This window comes from Aythya marila (assembly GCF_965140915.1).
Source record: "Aythya marila genome assembly, chromosome: 1".
Taxonomy (NCBI): domain Eukaryota; kingdom Metazoa; phylum Chordata; class Aves; order Anseriformes; family Anatidae; genus Aythya; species Aythya marila.
This window is the reverse complement of record NC_139042.1, coordinates 53804639-53819007: the sequence shown is the minus strand read 5'-3', so window position 1 is coordinate 53819007 and position 14369 is coordinate 53804639. Positions and strand designations below refer to the sequence as shown.

Genomic DNA, 14369 nt, shown 5'->3' with positions numbered 1-14369 from the left:
AAAAAAAAAAAAAAAAAAAAAAGTCCCATGCTCTTTTGTGTGCTCTCTGTAATGAGTGTGCTGATCTGATTTCAGTAGCTACGAGCTTCTCTGGCTTTCTCTATCAAGTTCCACTGGTACAACTGCCTTGGGATGCATCTGGGTTCGATTCAGTCACATTGCGCAGCGATAAGGGTTACATGCAAGTTGATCAGAAAGTATGTGGCTAGTAAACACCAGATTCCACCTTTCCTGAATGATTAGCTTGCTTTTTGAAGTCCTAATGATTTTAATTTGGCTTGGAGTCAGTGACTAAGAGTATGCAAAGCATTAGCCAAAGCACCTATTTATTTATTTAAATTTTATCAGCACATATTTCTTCAAAGAAGAATACCTATCTCTTTGTCTAAGCCCTTTTTAATAAATATATAAATATTTAACTACCAAGTAAATCCGCTTAAATTCTCTCTATTGTGTCACAGATGGCAGCAGTTAGTAGAAACAGGTTTTTTCCTTAGTTAATATGGTTTACAGAGTATTCCTGGCTTATGAGAGTGATGTTGTCTCTCGGTTTCATTATTTTTTTTCATTTCAGATTTAAAAAAAGTAACAGGGCTTGTTTTCCCTATGCTTGTTCTGTCTATTTTCATAACACAAGTTGTTTTTTATTCCCCAAGAAAGGATATGAATAGCTTAATGATTTGTTTAAAATGTGAATGGAATTCTTCTAGACACAAATGGCGCTAACTATCTGTTCATCTTCTGGACTTGGCTGTTTAAAACTTGTCAAGGAAGAATAAATTTTTCCTTTCTCCCCTCCCAGGTTCTTTGGAGGAGAACGAGTGTCCGTGTTTGTGGTTGTTTCAGATACTTGCAAAATAGAATTCAAATACTGCAGTAATATAAAAAAAAAAAAAAAAAAACCTCCACTTTTTTGTTATATTTCTTTACTGGCAAGGGAGACACCATTTAACGAACGTGCCTCTTGGTTTGTTTTTGTTTTTTTGGAAAACAAAACAAAAACAGGGAGTGGTTACATAATCTAGTGCTGAAAAAAAAAATTATTCAAGGAACCAGAAATCCCTTATGATGTGGCAGCCCAATTTAATTATTATATAGAATTGTGTGCGATAGTTGAGCTTATTGCATTGTTAAGGAAGCTGTCTTTAACTCCGACTTACTGTAGTGTATGAAAGCTGGCGATTAAATTTAAATTTACAATGAATCCTTAGTCCTATCCCATTTAATTTGAATGCACTAAGTATACTGGAAAACCTGCATATGCACCAGTGTACCTGTGCAGGTGAAATACTGCATCTGTTGAATATTAAATTACTTTATATTGTGCTGTGCAACATTAACAGTATTTGAATGTTTTCCACTAGCACTTTCTTCAGCTATACACCGAACAGTATGGGAAGTTGCTTACAAGAAAATCACGGTATATGCTGGGTGCTCAAAGATACCAGCTTTTGACAATAGCGAATAACTTCTTGTAGGTTTCTGGGCATACAATTTATAAAATCGGATGTAAGTACGTTGTTACTGCTCAGTTGAGTTACTCTACACTCACATGCGATATACTGAATTGAAGCAGAAGTTAAGCAGTGGGAGTCTTTCCCCTGGTGCTTGGTCCTTGGTGTCAAACAACTCCACAGAGATCTCAGCAGCCTGTGATTTTCGCACTAGTGCAGCCGAATGGATCAGCTCAGCTGCCCTACATCCTATGTTAAGTCTTCAAAGGGGGTCCAGTCCGCCTGTGGGTTCTGCTGAGCTCTTGGCCATTAAGATGCTTTGCTTTAATGAGTGGCACAGTCAAATTGCACATTTGGAAATTTCCTCCCAGGCCTTGGAATTTATCTCCAAGCTTATTGGAGATCCTTCTTTCAAACATAAGTTTGGAAACTGGTTCTGTTATTTTGGAAGTTGTCCTCATAATACCTTTTATTCATTTCTTTCCTGAAATCAACAGATGTAGCCTTTTAGATTTTTTTTTTTCTTACAAGTATGTACACCACAATTATGGCTTTGGTTGCGAGTCCTTGAAGTCCCTCTGTTGTGGCAATATCTTTTTCAACAGTGTGCCATGTGTAGTCAGTTCTTTATTTACATAAGAACAAAAATATTTTCTGAATTACTTTTTCTCACATAACCTCTTTTTTTTTCAACTTCACTGCTCCTACACATGGACTAGAGCACTGAACTTGTAGAGTGAAACCTAAATCTCTTTCTTGAGTCAATACCATTAATTTAGAAGTCAGTGAAGTATCTGAGTGTATTGCATTTGTCAATATTGACTTTTCCCTGCTATTGTGTTTCTCATTCTCTTAGGTTAGTTTAGTTGTACCTGAAGCTTCTCTGGTCTAGACTTACCTGCATGTTTTTGTGTCATTTGCAGCTTTGTCACTTCTCTGCTACCTCCTTTTTCTGATGAAGAACAGATACGTAGCTACTGCAGAGTGCTGTTAGCTACCAGTTCCTACCCTTTCAGCTTTCCAAACAGCAAAAATGCATTGTTTACTTCTAATCTTTGGTTTCAACCCAAATTCTTTAATAATTTTTGTCCCTTGTAGCATAACTGTTTAGTTACACCAAACACCCTTCTGGAAATTCGTATAAAATGTTCCTCCCTTACTCTTCATCTGCTGCATTAAGAATTTTATCGGATTTATGAGGTACAATTTCCTTTTGCTAAAATCATGGTGAACAAATTCTACCTCTGATCTGTGTGTCTTCTGCTTGTGTTTTAAAGATTGTTTTGTCTAAATCACTCTCCTGTCTAAAAATACATATGCTAGTCTAAAAGGTCCCTGAATAATCCCCTAAGGCTCTTCAAAATGTAAGTGCAATATTTGCTACCACGCAGTCCTGAAATAGTCACTAGTCTGACAGTATTTTCCTACAGGTTCAATCAGCGTATTCTTAAATTCTTCTAATGGTTTTGACTGTGTATATCCTCTGTGGCATACTGACTTAATGCCTTTTTAATTTCTCTGTGATTTTTTCCTTCTCCCCTCCTTTTCTTGGGTACCTATTGTCCCTCGTGGCATCTCATCTTCTTTATCTAGAAAGAATAGGTTATGGGTAAGTATCTTTCTAGTATGTAGTTGGCAAAAAAGCGATGTGAGAAATTGTTTATCTTTTCAGCAACACCCTCAATTTCTTTAATTACATCTTCACCTCCTCTAATCCGAAAGACCTACTTATTCTCCTTTAACCGTCTTGGTGGTTATTGCGTGGTTTATACCTACAGCTGTTTACTTCAGAGCCCATTTTAGGCTGCTTCTTTCGTTCTTACACAATGAATCTGATAATCTGCTTTGTTGGCTTCACAAACATTGTATTTCCATATTCTGCATAACTTTGCATTGAATTCCTATAGGTAGAATGGCTGTAGGGCACTCTAAAATTGTACAACAGGTCTATAAACTAAAAAAGTGCCATGTTTGTTTGGAGAGGATATATATTTCATTTTCAGGATACAAAATTCATTCCCCTTTTGCTTATAGTCTCTAATATTTGCTTTTTAATTTCTTATGTTAATAAGTTGATTTCTGCTGATTTAACAGGTTTTAGAAGCTGGAAGACTAAAAGAATATGGTGAACCTTACATTTTGCTGCAAGAAAAAGATGGCTTGTTTTACAAAATGGTGCAACAAGTGGGCAAGACTGAAGCAGCTTCTCTGTTTGAAACAGCAAAACGGGTAATTTTAGAAGTGATAATTAAGTTTGCCTCTGCAGTTTGTTTATCACAAGTTAGCATATTCAAGGTTATAGTAGGCATTCCACTATATTTAAGAATCTGTTGGCTTTGCAAGGCTAAGCCGTCATTTTTTGAGCGTTTTTTAGTGGGATACGCACAGGCTTCCAAACGATAAGTGTGTTTATATACTGAGTTGAAAGATTATTTGGATTTCTTGCATCCTTATGTATGTACACACACTAGTACGTGTAAACAGTATATGACATACGCACCTGTGCTGGGCATGTGTCTTACAAAAACATGCTTTAAAAACATGTTAAGGTTGCAGAATACAGCATTTAGTTCTCTTGTTTCTGTATTTTCTACAAGGCCCATCCAGAGTTAGTGTGAAGTTCAGTGCCAGTACATTATATTATGGTCACTGGGGGTGTGATCAGTGTTGTATTTTTTTTTTTGCTTTCTCTTACTTCATTCTTGTACCCTTGCTTTGTTCGGCACATAGGATGAATAGCGCTCAATTAAGAAACAGCTGTTGAATGTTTTGTTGCCTCCTTGTTCCTTACGAGGCTCTGCCTGATTTACTGCTTACTATTCAAATCCTACTCTTGAGTATAGAATTATTAATGTAATTGTGAGCATTCCTCTGGCAATCAAAGTGTTTAAGAAACATCAATGGATTAATTTTCATAATATGCCTCTGAGGTGAGGCTATATCATCTTCACTTTTCAGATTGAAAGCTGAAGCAGAGATAAGAAGATTAAAAAAAAAAAAAGAAAAAATGACCTGTGATCGAGGAACTCATTTTGAATAGCTTTTGGCTTGTGTTTTTTTTTTTTTGTGATAATTCAGTGCACGGTATGTCCAGAGCAAGGTTATATTTTTCTTTCTGCCAACGAAGTTTCGGCATTGCCGCAGCGGAGACTTGCAGTGCTTGGTTTGGGAGCAACTTGATCCATATTCATGTAACTTTACTTAAGTGTGAAAGGAAGATACAGATATTAGGGATCTAGTGACCTAAGAGAGTTTCCACACAAGAGGCAAAGGTCTTAGTCTGTCCTCTAGGCTTTCTTCTCCTCAAGCTGGTTGGTGCACACGTAAGAGTGACACAAATTGCGAGCTCTTTCCTGGGGAGAAAAAGGAGAACACTAGGAAGGAAGCAACACGTAAAGGCAGGAAACAAAATGGCAAGTGCCTTGGCTATTTCTTAGTTAAAAATAGACAAGAAATAGACCCTTCTGGCAAGTTGGAAAAACGTGAAAAATTGTGCAGTCATGGAGGTTGCGTGCTCAGGTATTGAGGGTGGATGTTTTGAAGATCAGGAATGTGGTCTGTGTCTGTTCACACTCAGTCTTCTTTTTGTTTGTTTTTATACCTACTAAACAATCTTTTTTTTTTTTTTTTTTTTTTTTTTTTTTTTAAGAGTTTTTCAAGTGAAGCTTTGCAGCTGAGAGCATACACTATAAATTCTTGTATGGCACTGATTGCAGAACTCGGGAAACAGCTTTGTCCTTAACTGGACGGCATGACTCCTGCTGTCCTTCTCCATTACTGCAGTGTTGTTTCTTTTATTTTATTATTAACAGGAATGGGTTAGATGTGTTTTTTGTGATGTGTATGACAATCTGGAGGTGAGGTAAATGCTGTTTAGAAAGGTGGCTTCTAATTCATGAGGCCAGTATTTGTCTGCAAAGTGAAAGCCAGCTTCCTAGGACTTGATCCTTGCAGTGGCTAGAGGTGAGGCCGTTCAGCTGTCATGCAGAGAGGTTTAGCCATGTCATGCTGTCTCTCCTTCCTTCCCTGCAGCCCTCCCCAATTGCACAACTGCACTCAAAGATAATTCAAAATATATAAAAATAATTGCCTGATGTTACTTGCCCATATAGTCATCTGCAGTTACCACATCAATGTTATGTGATTTTGTACAGGAAGGGAAGAGATCCAGGAACCAGTCTCTGCTGAAATGTGGTTTGATGAAAAAGTTTGCTAACTCCCAGGCTAGAAGGCAGATACAAGCTTTAGCATCTGCCAAGAATGCAAAGCATGGTGCTCATCCACACTCAGCCCAAAAAAACGGGAATCGAGAGACTGTATCTCCATTCAGCAGCTACCCAGAAGCACAGTTACAGCTCTTTCTGTTTAAAGGACTTGGACATAATTCCAGGATTTTGTTACTGCTGCCCCTTGTGCTTCATGCATACGTTCAGAGAAGTTGCTTAGTCAGAAGAGCTGATTCTGGGGGCTGCTCTTTTTCCACCAGTGAGTCTGCTGCATGTACTGCTGGTCTCATACATTCCTCCTGCGGTTACTAAGAACTGTTTTTATGAAGAACAGCCTTTTTCTGTTGCTGAAAAACAGCATGCTGCACATAAAAAGAAGTGGTAATATGGCAAATATACATACTTCTCAAAAGGCGTTACAGGAGGCTGCTAAGTAAAATGGCTTGGAACGTGGCCATGCCTTGACAATGACTGTGTGATTTATTGCACCTTGGACCTGAAGCTTGTGCAGAACAAACTTGTTACTAAGAGCTTTTCTTTCAGTAAGGTGAGACTTTAAATAAATTTTCTGAAACAGTATGGCTTCTGCATATGTCCTTTAGGTGCAAATAAGAGAGGCTACACGCCTCAAACCGAAAGACTAACTCGGGACACCTTTGAAAAAATTTCCTGGGAAAAAAAAATTATGGTTATCACAGCCAAGCATTGAAAGATTTAACTCTTCAGGATCACCACACTTGCTGAAAACTTAGCTCAGGCTTCTGAATTGATCCAGGCTTTCTCATTGCATGTTTCTTTTGCTCACTCAATATCCCTGATTTTTGTGCAAATATGAAAGAAAGCAGTGCAGGCAGGGCTCAGACTGGAGACTGCTGAGTATATTGTAAGTAGCCTACGAGCTGCAGTGGAATCGTGCTAGGCATCAGGAGACCGTATTTCTGTCTTGGTTCAGTTTACAAGAAGCTTATTAGGAGAAAATCCTGTGGGAAAGTGAGAAATTAAACAGTCAAAAAAACTGTTCAGTTATTCAGATTTAAAAAAAAAAAAAGAAAAAAGAAAAAAAAAAAAACTTGGTATGTTCTCCGTGCTGCTGTCAGCACAGAGAGGCTTTTCCACAAGCTTTGGTGGCATCAGGATAGGGCCTTTTTTTGTTTGTTTGTTTTGATCAATCAGTTTTTAAACACTTTGAGGGAAAAGTGAGAGTGATTTTATTTTAAAGCTCTGGCAGATGTGTAAATACTAAAACACTAGGTGTTATCTGACCGCAGTGATTGCTTACAAGAAGGTTGCAGCTCTGTTGGCAGTGGAAGAGGCTTTATACGAGACTCGAGCGTTGGTATCTTGAGGGATTGGGCTCAGGGGAAGAATTGCAATGAGACAGTTGAAAAGCAGCTGCCATTTCATTAGGCCTCTAGTAATGTGCCAAGGTTTTCTGTTAACTCTGAAAAAAAAATCACACTCCGAAGCTACGTTAGAAGTATGCTGGAGTTTTGTATTTTAAACTGGGCAAAGGACGGGAACGCACCACTGAGGCTGCAGGCTCTGTGGTGTGAGTGCGTTGGGCACCCCAATAACTCTCCTCTGTTGCATCCCATCGGGGCTGGTTCCTGAGGAATGCCTCCACCAGGCCTCCCAGTCCTGCTGTTGGCTCAAATCACACCTTAATATTCTCCAGAAATTCTGGAGATACGTGTATCCCGCGTTAGTGTGTGTACACAAAGGGTGACAGTGGTACTTACTGGGGTGTTTCCGTGGAACAGCTATTTCTCTTTTATCCCCCATGTCTTCTACGTGCATTCATACATACGAAAAGGACATTATTATCAAACAAGCCAAACTTTGTTGACAACGCTCTCGAATACAAATTGGAGAAATATTTCATAAGCTGTAGTCAGAGCAGTATGACTGTGAGACCCAACTCATGACATGTGTCAGCTTCAGAAAGATAGTGTATTTTCTGTTTTTAAAGGCTCAAACAAAACTTTTCACATTCTTCTTTGAAAAAAAATGCATTTGAAGTCCTTTTTCACCCAAACACATTTTTAGATAAGAGCACACAAGTCTTGACATTATTTCATTTTGTTATGCGCATCTGTCAAGGAACAGAGATATGATACAGCTACTAAAAACTGATGATTGTGGAACAGTGAAACTTGACAGCATTTCATTTCCTTTATGTTCTGATTATACATTTATCAGGAAACCTGTATCTCTTCTAGTTCAGCTAGAAATTGGTAGAATTCAAGAACTCAAAGGCTTGGCAAAGAACTGTCCTATTATTTGGTATCATCTTACATTTTAGAGAAGTTGCTTGGTTGAGTCATTGTTAAAGCTTTTGCTTCTTCTTTCATTATTGTGGCTCACTATCCAGAGATCACGTTTCTATAGGCCCTATAACTGCTCTGCAGCACAAATTAAACGCTGGGATATTTCATACATACACCTCGAAGTTTCAATGGTTGTCAATCATAGTTTGTAAAATATAGGGATTACAACCCGATATTAACATCCGAATCCATTGTGCTCATTTTATGTGTGAAAATGAGAAACCCTTGTGCAGACGCAAGATTTCACAGCTTCTTTGTCAGCCTGTTTTTAATTTATCTCCATGTTTTGAGCTAGTAAAATGGTTTTACTTATCAGTTTAATGTAAAGCGATAAAATATATCTATTGATCTGAATCACCAGGATTTGAGTGGATCTACAGGTTGTGTGGGGTTTTTCTTAGACTTTGTTATAATAAGATCATACAGTAATTTTACTAATTTTTCAGTGACACACAGTTACCGAGTACTCCTAACCTGAAGTTCCTGTTTAGATTCCTTAGGGGCATGTATTTATCTGTTCTGTGTTTATCTCCAGAAAGCGTGTTTTAAACTCAAAGATGTTTCAAGTATAATGACATGCAGAATCTGCTGTTTTCCCTAGGTTTACTTCAGTAAGAATTATCCAGAAGTTGTTCAGAACGGCCAGCTTGCTGCAGACTCCTCGCTGGATCCTTCCTCAGGATTATGCATCACTGAAACTGCACTGTGACTCCTGATAACCACGATTGTTTTCCATGGAATGTAAAGCTGAGAACATCCAAACTCTCGATGTTTTCAAGGGTCAACGGGAGAGGAAAGGGAGGGGGCGATTCTTTGCACTGGACATCCTTTCTATTTAATACTGAGAAGAAAATCTTTGCTGTCCCTGTTTGTTCAATTTCAGTGCAATATGTTTTCCTTTCCAGATATAATTATGTTTGTATTGCCAAGGAAATTAGGAAGGCTCAGTTTTTATTTGGAAGTTTATTTAAACAGGTGCAGGACACCTAACAGGTCTAGGGTGCGTATTTGGAATTTGTTAAAGCAAAAGATTGGAACATATCCCTTTTCTTTTTCGGAGATATTTTGAGAGCAATCAAAAACAAATTTTGTTGAGCATCACTTGACCTTGACAGCTGTGCCTAAGCAGTAGATTTGGTAGCAGACATCTTAGTTGTTTAACGCGGCTGTCTTTCTACCTGTCATAAGTTGTCATGCAGGTTGATAGAAAAAAGAATTGAACAAGCCAAAAATACTTTTCCTTTTTGATAGCAAAAAGTACTATATACTTATTTTTTTGATAATTCAAGTAGTGCTGTTCAAGATGAATGTAAATACAAGTTTTATTTTGCTGAAATCCAAATGCTGAAAAAATCAATCTCCATCTTCTATACTCTAGAAGAAAATTACCACATTTGCACTGAAGAAATATTTAAATAATTTAACATACATTCCTCTTTTTATCCAGGTTATCAAAGAAAAAAAGTATTAAAATAACTTGAGGAAATCTTTGAATGACATGTCATTATACCTAAATACCATGTAGTACAAAGTTATCTCCAACACAACACATTGAAATGTATACGTTATTTGCATTTATTGTGCCTTAATATTTGTGCCTTCAAGCCAAAGCTGTAACTGCAGGGTACACAACAAATTCATTAAATACATGTTAAAAATATTTAGCCTTAGTATATTTAAAATTTTGCATCAGGGGATCTGTTGAACTCGAGCTGTTTGAAGTTACCATCCTACTGGAATGGGTAGGGAGGTACAACCTGTAGATTTGAGTGGCTGTTGCTAATAGCGAGGAGAATGCAGTGAGAGAGAGATTCTGTATTTGTAAGTTATGTCCTGATTTAGCAAAGCACTTTAACATAAAGGCACTATTTCCTTACATTACAAAATCAAGTAAGTGCTATGCTGCTTCAGATTTTTTTCATGTTTCATGAGATAGCTACCCTTTGAGGTCCAGTACCAAATAAATCTATTCATCTTACTGTTTAAAGTGAGACACTAAAAAGCAACACATCTCTTCAGGACACAGAAAACACCGTGCTTTACAAAATGTATTGAAGATGCTTGCATTACCTTTGTAAGTGAATTTACATTCACTTTGTAAATGTGATTTACCCAGTGTTCACCCAGCAGTCCAGAAGTTAGGCAAACGCAAATGTTTCTCATTTCAAGCTGCTCTACCAGCAAATAACTGACTGAAATACAAAATTACTCTCTCCTTGTTGAGATCTAAAATGAGGCCAAAGCCTGTGCCTGAGGACTGGGGCTCAAGTAGGACTTTGTCCCGTGTAGAAGTTGGTGGCAAGGGGCAGAATCATCATTCTCCTGCTGCAGCAGCTTCCCTGCCATGGGGCTCGCTGTCCTGCTGTCAGGTACCAGGAGAAGGGGGAGGTCTTCTTACTGCCTCCACTACCACCAGCTGGGGTGGAGGGGGAAAAAAGACAAACATTGGGTGTCTGGCTTGCTGCTAACATCCTCCTGTAATGTTAGCAGGATGTTACAAAATGAAATGCTGCTGTCCCTAGCTTTCTTTTGGCAGGTTCGGACACTTCTATGGGGTGCAGCTGACTGCAACAAATGTCTTTGAGATCAGTGGAATTGGACTTTGTGCAGTGATGCATAACACGAGTCTTGTGCTAGGTCTGGTGCTAAATAAAAGGCAGTCAGGGACAACTGCGTGTCCCCAAAGCCGAGCAGCACAGATTGACTCATGTAAGCAGCAAGCCCATAGCTAATTCTTAGAGCACACCAGCCACATCCCCTTTTCTCTACCACTTTGCCCTTGGTCTTTGCTGGGCTTGTACGGTCCCTTTGTGTTCATAGCACACATTTATCATCCAGTGTGTGCTGTTAAATTTTCTTTTCAATTCAAATTGTCTGAAATAAGGACAGGTCTATTCTGCAGCTCAGTAGAGTGGGGTTTGTCTTGCGGAGGTATGTGAAGATGTAGAGAAGTGTTTGACTGTGTAAAGTCACATGGGATAATGCTGGGGGACTCTGTAGCATGAAGAAAGCTCAGCCTGGCGTGCTTGTCTGTAACTGCCTTTTGGAAGGGATCCACGGCATGAACCATGTCCAAACTGCTCGAGCATTGAGGAGAGATCCAGCTGGAGTGTGCCAAAACAAAGCTGGAGTGAGCCGACTCCAGGTAGCAGAGACAGGTAACAGGGGCTGGCGCTTGAGCTCGTGTGCTTACCTTCTTTATTGAGCGGTTTGGACATTTCCACGGGGTCTGGCTGTGTGCTACGATGCTGAATTCTTTTGATTTCTAAATAGCTCTTCCGCGAGAATAAGTATGACACTAAGACCTCTAAACACTCTTAAGAGAACAGCACATTCTCCTGGCCATATACCTTGGTTTTAATTTTTATCAAAATCAAGGAGATGTGCACGTGTAAACCAAGGGTATAATTACAGTTTTCGTTCATTTCAGCTCTGAAATGAATCTATGAGAAGTTGTATTTCAGAGCAGAACTCCAAAACGCTGGCTGCTGCACACTCGCTGGTATGAGACCCTGACAGATCTAGCTATCAGTCTATGAGCTAGAATTAATTTGATCCTGTAGCTTTCTGAATGCGCACAAAAAAAATGCAAGGAATCTCTGAAAATGCTGATTCTGCTTCTTCACGTGTTTTGACAGGACGTTACAAGCTGTAGGTATCAAAACCCAAATTTTTAAAAGCACTTGAAAACCATACCCTTCTGAATAGAGCAACCGATAGCGAGTCATCTGTGCCTGTTGTTGCCCTTTATGTCCATCTTCTTAGTTTAAAGTGACAAAAATGTTTTAATCAGATTTTTTTGTTTAGATTTTGTTTTTTGTTGTTGAGAGTTGTTTTTGTGTAGATGACTATTGTGAAGATTGACCCACCCAGTTAATTTTATCCGAACGAGAAAGTGCACCGTACCTGCATGGCCAAACTCAGGTCAGGTATGAAAAAGGCCTTCCTCTGCTGGAAGTCTTGATCTGTTATACGTACAGATTAGCTCTCCAGCGAGGTGTTTTATGTTTCATTTTAAAGAGAAGTTCAAATGGTTGTAAACTTCCACGTTGCAAAATTTCATGCTTTATTTGGGAATAGTAAAGCTGGTTATTTTTAGCTACATTCCTTCTTGGGGATCTTGGAAAAAGAACTCAGTCTTCTGAGTTATTAAAGCCTTTAAAATGTTTCTTCACCTTGAGGTGCCTTAAAGTATTCCAGAGTCTTATTTCTAACGGGTATAATTTTATGCAGTAATGCTGCAAATCTCCAGTTGTGGAACTGCTGTTTGCTTGGTTTAAAAGTCTAGGAACAGCCTCTACTTCCCATCTAAAGAACAGGGTGTTGTTTTTTTCAGACATTAATTTTGGTCTCTCTTTGCTCCACCCCTCCTTAAAGACCACTGGGAGACTCAGTGCCAGCATGGTTCTTATGAATTGGTTATCTCAGGTTTTGCTTAGTTTAAGGGCAAAATTTTGCCTGGGGAGCCGAACCAGAGCTCGTTTGCCAGATGGGTGTAGTCTTCTGCTCATACCCCTCTTTGGAAGGCGGAGGACCTTCTTCTGACCAAGACCAGAAATGCTGTTTATTTAAGTGATATTGACACAATTTCTTTTCATTTTCCCAATATGTGCTTGAACTAAGATTGCAGAAAGAATGAGAAGGGGACGAAGGATCCAAACGGTATAGATACTTTACTGAAAATGCTGCTTTTTGTATTAATCTGACCCTTCCAAACATCTCCCTTTGAAGTTTGCCCCCTTTTTTTTTTTGAGGGGGGGGAAAGAAAAATTATTTACTTACATCACCTGCCCTCTGTGAAGGTGATGAGCTTCTGACACTTCAGCAGAAGAATGTGGCTTTTTCTGTATGTTTTACATTGTGTAACATCGCACTGCTTTTTCATCATTTTAACTCTGTTTTTTGTTTTGTTTTGTTTTGCATTTGTGTAATAATTTGATTTTTTTTTTTTTATTGCTGCGGAATGGTTTCTGTTGTTGACGTTCACGTGACAGCTCCTGTTGGACAATAAAAAGCATTTCTCAGAAGCGTGCCGCGTTCTGTCATCATTGCGGCTGTGTGGGTGAAGGCAGAAACGCGGGGCTGAGCAAAGTACAGGTTGTGCCCAAAAGCTCCAAGCACCTCTTTGTGTCATTGCCAACTCCGAGGATTGAAAATCCTCCATTATGAGATACGGCACAGAAGAATACATTTCAGCTCATTTTTCACCATTCTTCCGCTGGCTGAGATCTCACAGATCACATTTTCAAGCTTTTTGCCTCAATGGCAGCGAATAAAATGTAATTGCAATAGATTTTCAAAAATCATTATGTGACTTTAAGGAGGAACCCCTGCAGTGGCAAAAGTACAGATCAGAGACGATCTGTGCCTCAAACAGCTAACGAGCTCAATGGGCTGGATATTGTTAATAGACGTAGAAGTGAAGTGGGTTAGCAGCACAACTCCAAAATCTGGTGTCATCTCTCAATCCTTTACTTCTGAGTTTGTTAATTTAACAAGATGCTGTAAAACTACTCATTTCTGAAAACTGCTCCAAGTTTCTCCCTGGATCTACTAACTCTCAAGCACTTGTCTATATAATCATGATGCAGTTCTTGGTACAAGATCAATTATGTATTTGTCAGTAATCCCCCAGGGTAGCAAGTTCTAGGACTGATGCAATGTAAACTGCCACCCGTCCTTTTATAACATGGTGCTGGAGTATGTGTTAAAAAATTCTCGTGTTTCTACCAGAAGTCTACCTTGCAACCACAGCGCAGCTATCGTAACCTCGGGATGGTTTTGGCAGCAACATTCGCCATGATTAAATGAATCGTGTGGTCAGCAGCACAACAGTTTGGGGGCCAAAGGGGCCCCAGTTCCTCACTGGGGCTGGCCGCTGGGGGTTATGTTTCTTCAGGGAAAAGGAAATCCCAGGTTCTGGTCCCGGTTCCAGGGAGTACACCTGCATTTCATTCAACAACAGTTAATAGAAATTGCATCAACACCAGGAAGAGCTGGGGACTCTACTCCAGAGGTCCTGCTTCGGGGTATCTCGGGTCTCCCTGGGCAGCAGGATCAGTTTGCTTTTGCAACCACCAGGCTGGGTGGTGGCAGCTGAGACTCCAGCTCCCGCAGCACACAGGCCTGTTGTTTGCAGAGTTGGTGCTTTAGGACTGAGGCTGCCCTACAAAAGGAAACACATTTCTGCTGCTGCCTCCCTGAGGACACTGCTGCCCTCAGCGCTGCGATTCCCAAGTGGACATCTGCTTTAGGACAGGATGCTCGATGTACCCAGAAAGTCCTGCTGCAGCTGCTCCTCATGCAACATAGGGCTGAGCCTCCCTATAGACCAAGGTTTTCCTTATAATCAGTAAAGCTCC

The 14369-nt window shown here is 39.5% G+C and overlaps 1 protein-coding gene across 3 annotated transcripts in view; it reads left to right on the top strand.

Moving 5' to 3' along the window:
* ABCC4 (ATP binding cassette subfamily C member 4 (PEL blood group)) overlaps nucleotides 1-13052 on the top strand; it is a 149131-nt gene extending 136079 nt beyond the window's left edge. For all 3 annotated transcript variants that reach the window (XM_082779406.1, XM_082779407.1, XM_082779408.1), the window contains 2 exons: nucleotides 3549-3683; nucleotides 8609-13052. In XM_082779406.1, coding sequence (XP_082635532.1) covers nucleotides 3549-3683; nucleotides 8609-8716 — 243 coding nt within the window. In that variant the 3' untranslated portion in view covers nucleotides 8717-13052. The remainder of the gene's footprint in view (nucleotides 1-3548; nucleotides 3684-8608) is intronic.
* The last annotated feature ends 1317 nt before the right edge of the window (nucleotides 13053-14369 follow it).